A 6842-nucleotide genomic window follows, 5' to 3' on the forward strand; every position below is an offset into this window, starting at 1 on the left:
TTAAAAAAAAGCTACTGTACGTGGCTGACAGTGCTTAGTTTTAAATTGAAACCAGGGTTACAGGGTGAAGAGGCAGCCTTCCTGGTGCTGTATTTAATCCAGAACCTGTGAGGGTGAGGCCAATTGCAGTCACCCCTTCATCTTTTGTACTATTTCAGAACATCACCCTGCATCAGCCGCTCTTCTTTGCTAGGCTCTGAGATTCAGGTTTTTAATGCAATGAAGGTCTGGAACTACTGACTCCTTTCTTCTAGTGGTGATACATGTCACTGCTACCTGTCGGTGCTCCTTCTGTAGTTCTGACTGCAGCTTTGAAAACGTTCATTGTCACCTGGACTGCAAACTGTAATTCTCCTTCTGCCCTCTGGAGTGAGAATGCACTAACAAACCATTGCTCTTTTTTTTTTTCCTGCTTGCAAAGCTGCTTCTTTTCCAAGCTGCATCCCATTCACAAGGATGCTCTTTTCCCCCTGTGCCCATGACCTCTTAACTCCTGACAAATATTCTAACTTCCTCTTTCACCACAACCACCACAGCATCATTTCTGCAGTCTCCTGCCTTTCTCTTCCTCTAGGGCATACTATTTGACTTCCAATGCTGCTCACTTAAGCGTTTACTCAGAAAATTACAGCTCTCTTGATGTTTTAAATCACTCAGCCCTCATACACTTTGGAGTAGGTTGTGCTCTGACAGCAAATTATGCTCTTCTAGGAAAAAGTCATGGATGACAGGTTGGTTTTGGGTTTTGCATAAGTCTTTGAGCACTGTGTTCCTAACAGGCTGCGTTGTGATGCACAGAGCCAGGAGGGGAAGCAAAACACAGCTGATTCTCACTTTCTGCTACAGCTGGAAAATCCCAAATCTTTGCATGCTGAAAAATCCCCAAATCACCAAGGAAAGAATCAAATTCATTAGCAGTGTTGTTCCTCTAAGTGCCAAGAGGAACAGAGTATTTCTGGGCTTGCGCAAAACAGAGCTGGCATTTTTATTTTTATGGATGTTTGCTTATCTGTGGATGTGCAGGTGGGATTACCCGCAGAATGGTGCGTGCAGCCCAAGGTGCCTCGACGTGTGTGGAATTTGTAGGGTCAGAGCCAGCCTACGATGACAGCAAGTTCATACCTGTGCCCATAAGTAAAGGTAAAAGCACCTCAGAGAAGGGAAATACAACTGCATTTCAACAGTTGTACTTTCCTTATGTTAAATTTAGCACTCACGACTGGAAAAAAAGCACTCTGGGTGTTTCTTCCAAACAGGTGGGCTCATTGTCATCCATGGAGAAGTTGTCCATAAGAGTGAAATGAACAGCTCGGAGTTCTCTCGCCACGTGTACACCTTCCATGTGATGGAGGCCAAAGGTACCAACTGGAGCAAGGAGAACTGGTAGGGTTGCTGTGATTCCTAGACAAATGTTGTTTAATGAAAGCTTTTAAGTTGTACCCTGGTGTAGTTGCAGACTTCTTAAAGTCATGTTCAATAAACATATTAGAGGAAGGGAAAAATTCCATGCTTGGCAATCCTTGCTGTTGCTTCTACTTTGCAATATATGCAACACGTGCCTTAGGGATATCTTCCAGTTACTAGGATTTCTACTAAATTTAAAATAAAACAGCCAAGTGCCTGAAAGACAGAACTAATGACTACAGGTGTGACTGGTGTTCAGACTGAGGGGTTCTAGAATGCTGACTTCTCACTGTATCAGGTCTTGCTGCTGTTTGAAATGCCTCTTTGTGTGCAGCAGTATTGATTGCTGATTTAATGGCCCAGAACTGGAGTAGTCACTGCAGTTCTGTTTTTTGCTCTTCCTTACCACTTAGGCTGCAGCCAACTCCCGAACTGCCTTTTCCACCGCTCTACACTTGACATTCACGATTGGCTTCTGGAGTCAACTAGCTGGTCGGTGTTCCCGTGATTGCTTGTCTGTGTTCTCTTTAAATGCAGTTCACTAGATCAATGCTCAAGATATAATTATCCATGTGAGCAAGCTCCCTTCATGCAGCTGAATCTGCCTGCCTTCTGTAGAATCTTCTGCTGCAGGATGAGCCCTGCTCTGAGGATAGTAGCCCAATCCTTTTCGTGAGGAAATCTCTTCTGTCTCCAGAACAGGCCATTAAGGAGTGTTCCACCTTGACCACGGCAATGGTTGAGAAGTATTTCTTGTTGTAGAGCTGTAGTATTTTAAGTTGAGAGCTCATTTAGTGCTTGGCTCTGTTAATTGGCAGTGCAGGTGAATGTGCTGTGTGAAGATGGCTGACTTTTAGCCTTGGGTCTCTGTCCTATTCTTTGAGTAGTAATAAAGACAATGCTACTGTGGGCAAAATGAATCAGGGAGTCTACTTTTTTTAATTAATCACTCTTCTGGGTATTTCTTGCAAATTGCAGCTGACTGTTTGATCTCTAGGCTTGATTAAAAATATTACCTTTCTTAAAGATGTTGAGAATATGAAAACAACAACAAAACCCCTCATGATACATCAATAAAAAATCATAAATCTTCATTTTAATCTCACTTCAATCTGTTGAGGGTGTCACAGTGTGACCTCCTCCCAACACGTGGGGCTGCAGCACAGCTCTGTGATGATCCAATTGAGGTATGTGCACCACGACTGCCCAAACCCCAACAAAACCAAACCACAGTGAAACCTTAGGAACATTAAGTAACTTCAGTTGCATCAGGGGCAAGCTCATGCCTGTGTGCTAAGCTGAACAGAACGCAGGTAGCATTTCATAAGGAATTGCAATAGATGGTATCTCTCCCAATGTACACAGAAGGTCATAGATGGGGACAAAGAAGTGGGAGAGACTGTAGGAATGAAATGCTGTCATGGATGTGATGTAATCACTTTCAAGCAGTCATGTAGCCTGGAGTTGTGTTTGGAGCAGGTCTGTGGCTGAGTAACATACCCAGCTCAATCCAGCCAACTTGGGAGCATAAGTCAGGACGGAGCGAGGCACTCCAGCTCCTACACAATATCTCACACTTATTTACTTTTAGAATGATTGGTTAAATAGGCACTAAGTTTTATCTAGTTAAAATGAGACAAAAACAGAATGAACTTAACAATCTGGTGGTTGTTCTCTGTTGAAGTAAGTTGTTAGGGAAGCAAGGCTCCAATTCTTAGTGATTAATTCCTCTCAGAAATATATTACCCATCTCTAGTGTTGGTTTGATCATCTGATTTGTAAAATAGTAGAATGAAATTTATGGTAAGAAGAGTTTTTATCCCTTTGGGCATTGCTTAGCAGTGCAGAATATGTTCAATACGGTGCAGAGCTCAGGCTGTCACAGTGGGAATATGGCTGGCAAATGGCAATAACAGCAGCCTGGAGTTCAGTTCCTGCTGTGGTGTTTCTGGACTCTCCCTGTGTCTTTCCTATGGTTTGTTTCACAGTTGCAAGTGGGGATGGAGGGGGAAGTGACTTATTGTAGCTTTGTGCTGTTCTACAGCTTTGGAGGTGAAGTTTGTGGGTCGTAGTGGAACTTTTTCTGTATCTTTCCATTACTAGAGTTAATCTTTTTAGAACAGTGCCTGCTGCTGAGCAATGATTGCCTGTCCTCTGCTTATATGCACCACTATCTGCAACTTGCAAAATATCTAATTCATGTGGATAAACAGAAGTAAGAAGCTGTACTGAATTTGCAGGTTTTACAATTCAATGTGAAGGAAATGCAGCCTAGTCTGAATTGTTTTTTTTGCAAACGGTATCTGTCCCTTATTGCATTATTAACCAAAACAACCCTGAACAATTTTGGCATGTTGGGAAAGGCAGGCTCAGATGTGGAGCTGGGCCCAGGTGGGGGATGTTGGGCAATGCCACCTCCCTGCTGGTCCTGGCTTGTTCCTGGGGCCTGATCTTTGGCACAGAGCATCACTTCTGCTCCACCTGTGCTCCTAATAAGCAGTCAGGACTGCAGGGGAGAATTGTGTAAGGTATCTGGGGCAGCAATACACCATTCCCAAAGTGTACTGTGGTGCCTTTTTTGTGGGGAACAAATTGTCAGAACGTAACTGCATCCGTCAAACCAGGATCCTGGAAAGCAAAGCTTCAGCTCAGGCAGTTCTTGGGGAAATGGAAGAGACAGAGAAAGCACAGCACTTGGCAATAAGGGACTATCAATGCAGATCTTAACAGACTCTTCCCTGTGATTTTTTTTTTTTAATATGACAAAAATCAACTTGTGCTGTTTTAAAAACTACAGAAAAAGAGACTGAAACAAAACTTTTATTTTAAATAGATTTTTTTTTCCTTTGTTTTTAACAAAAGAAAAACACTGTTTGGATCATCTTTCATCTGTGATTGATGTGCATATATTCAATTGCTGCTTTTCTCTAGAAGTGGAGAAACCTCTATTCTTGGAAGTGCTTTTAAACCATAAGCATGATCTGGAGGTAGAGAGGTAACAACAAATTATCAATTTGGGTTGTGTAAGCTTCCAAAAGAGAAACTAAGCTCACAGACACCAGAATCCAGGCATAGCTGGAGTTCAGGTTCACGCTGCTGTCAAAGATCAGAATAAGAGCCACAGCAATGATCTGAGCGAAAACTGCTGTCATTGTCCCTTCAAAGGTCTTCTTTGTGCCCGGCCATTTGATCTCCCCCATGGTACTGCCAAAAACAGAGGCCATGGTGTCTCCTACTCCTACTGCAAGCACCCCAGCGTAGGGCACCAGTGCTCCTGCTCCAGACAAGGCACCTTTAGGGGCACAAGATCTGGGGAACAACCACACTGGGAGGGACATGCCAAGAAGAAGGTAAATGTGAGTCAAGATTAGAGGCCCACTATCTCTTTCATCCAAGAAGAGAGACAGCAAATAGCGAAGAGTTTGGCCAAGCGGTTTGATCCTGAAGTACCGAATGTACTCTAAGAATATGAACACTGCCAGACACAGGACTGCAGCAACATAGAGAAGCTGGCGGTCATAAATGAGTCCGGGAACGTAAGTTGCTACAACAATGAAATGGAAATACTTCCTGGTTATGGTTGAGGCCTGGTGTTTTTTAGATTCAGACGATCTCTTGGTATTCTGGTAGAAAACTATGCCGCATGCTGAAGCAGCCAAAAAAGTCCAATATATGAGCAGGTAAACCCTCGTCTGTGTCTGAAACAAAAACTGGAGCAGCCAAAACAAAGGGTTCCTCCGGATCAGTCGGTAAAGCCAAGGCATGATGACCCCTAAGCCTAGCACTGCTGTCATCATGTGGAAAAACATGGAGGAGATCCACGTACCCGAATCCATGAAAATGAAGAGAACAGTGAAAAAAAGCCCAAGAATAATAACTCCAATAACTGCCACCAGAAGGAAGAAGTCTATGGGTTCACCTCTGCCCTCGATTACATTCAGTGAGCGTTTAATGAGCTGATTGAGAACAAAACTTATACCTCCGAGAACTAGCAATGCTTCTCCAGGAGTAAAACATCGAGGCAGCAGGTAGAGCAAGATCATACTGAGGTAGACAAAAATTAGCAGCACTTCTAGGACCTCTATCACTTCTGAAACAGTCAAAGAGTGCTTCATGGTATAGATAATTATACTTCCAGCAACACCAGTGAGTATGCAAGTGTTGGTGGGTACAGGTTTTGTGATGCCAACAGCAATTACAGACAAAAATAGAGCAACCAACATGCCAGTGGAAGCTACAACTATGCCAAAGCGTTCAAAGTACACAATACCAGCAGCCTTGCACCTTTCCTTCATTGCTATCCCCAGCAAGGGGATGACCATGCTGGCAGGCAGGAGCCCACTGTTTGCTGTGCTGCGGAACTGGAACACAGCCCCCCCCTGCTGCAGCAGGCGGTCCCATTTGAACTGGACATAGAAAGCCTGGATGGCAAGAGCTACAGCACACCAGGAGTAGCGGTCCCACACCACTGCATGCACGCACAGAACGATGCTGAAGACGATCAGGGATTCCACCAGCACTGGTTTGTTTAACATGATTCCAGTCCAACGTGGCTTTGGCTTTCAAGATCTTTCTTATGGGTCCTGATCTTCTCAGTAGTTGTCTGCTAGAAGGAATTCTCTTTCACACTACTGTGATTCCTATTAAAAACAAACAAACAATGAAAGCAACTATTGGAAAACCAGAAAAACTGAAGCTTGCTTGCAGCTGTTTTTTCATAAGCTCAAATTAGACTGATGTTATATGCCAACTATTAATCAGAGATAAGAAGGGATCAGCCAAAACCGTTATCCCCATTTGAGAATCAAAGCTGTGCTGACAGAAGCCAACTGCTCAGTATGTGGGTATTCAGATACTGCAACAGAAATTCTTTAAATTTCGTCTTCGACTTGAAATATGAAGCAAACAAGCCACAACTATTCCCAGATGGCTTCACTGCAGCAAGCTGCCAGCTGGGCTACAGGACATGGAGCAATTTCACCACCTGCGATGCAGATCTTCTGTTTCAGCTTTCAAAAGCTGCTGACGTTCAGATTTGCAACACGAGGTATGTCACTGCTGCGTTACTTTCTGGTCCCTACCAGGTAACCCCGCCGGTGCCTAAGGGGCAGGTCAGAGGGGAGGGATTCCTCAGCGCAGTGTGCACTGCTGGGCTATCGGCTAATGGCTTTAAACTAAAGCACGGCAGATTTCGGTTAGATACTAGGAAGAAACCGTTAATAATGAGGAGGGCGAGGTCCTGGGAGCTGTGGATGCCCCCAGCCTGGCAGCGCTCAGAGACGAGGCTTTGGACAGGGCGGCAGGGGCCCGGCTGCTCCGGGCTGGGAACCTTCCTCGCCGCCCTGCGCCGTCACCCAGACCCCGCTAGGCCCTGACAGGAGGCGCTGCCCAAGGTCCTCCAAGGGGCCGCGGCCTTCCCGCTGCCGCCCGCTCCCCGC

The 6842-nt window shown here is 44.9% G+C and overlaps 3 protein-coding genes across 5 annotated transcripts in view; 2 read left to right on the forward strand and 1 right to left on the reverse strand.

Annotated features, from left to right (window-relative positions):
* The window catches only part of PHYHD1 (phytanoyl-CoA dioxygenase domain containing 1), a 6192-nt gene extending 3868 nt beyond the window's left edge, over positions 1-2324 (forward strand). For 2 of the 3 annotated variants that reach the window (XM_010720863.2, XM_010720865.3), the window contains exons 9-11: positions 1024-1140; positions 1257-1358; positions 1818-2324. In XM_010720863.2, coding sequence (XP_010719165.1) covers positions 1024-1140; positions 1257-1358; positions 1818-1912 — 314 coding nt within the window. In that variant the 3' untranslated portion in view covers positions 1913-2324. Of the gene's footprint in view, positions 1-1023; positions 1141-1256; positions 1384-1817 lie in introns of all 3 variants that reach the window. The other variant, XM_010720864.3, reaches the window with a different exon arrangement.
* A 1882-nt stretch (positions 2325-4206) lies between these two features.
* On the reverse strand, positions 4207-6065 carry DOLK (dolichol kinase). The gene has a single exon (XM_003211268.4). The coding sequence runs from the start codon at positions 5937-5939 to the stop codon at positions 4368-4370; it is 1572 nt and encodes a 523-aa protein (XP_003211316.1). The 5' UTR covers positions 5940-6065; the 3' UTR covers positions 4207-4367.
* A 177-nt stretch (positions 6066-6242) lies between these two features.
* The window catches only part of NUP188 (nucleoporin 188), a 27410-nt gene continuing 26810 nt past the window's right edge, over positions 6243-6842 (forward strand). Inside the window, exon 1 of the mRNA XM_010720866.3 lies at positions 6243-6451. Coding sequence (XP_010719168.1) covers positions 6243-6451 — 209 coding nt within the window. The remainder of the gene's footprint in view (positions 6452-6842) is intronic.

The sequence above is a fragment of the Meleagris gallopavo genome, chromosome 19 (assembly GCF_000146605.3).
Source record: "Meleagris gallopavo isolate NT-WF06-2002-E0010 breed Aviagen turkey brand Nicholas breeding stock chromosome 19, Turkey_5.1, whole genome shotgun sequence".
NCBI classification, from domain to species: domain Eukaryota; kingdom Metazoa; phylum Chordata; class Aves; order Galliformes; family Phasianidae; genus Meleagris; species Meleagris gallopavo.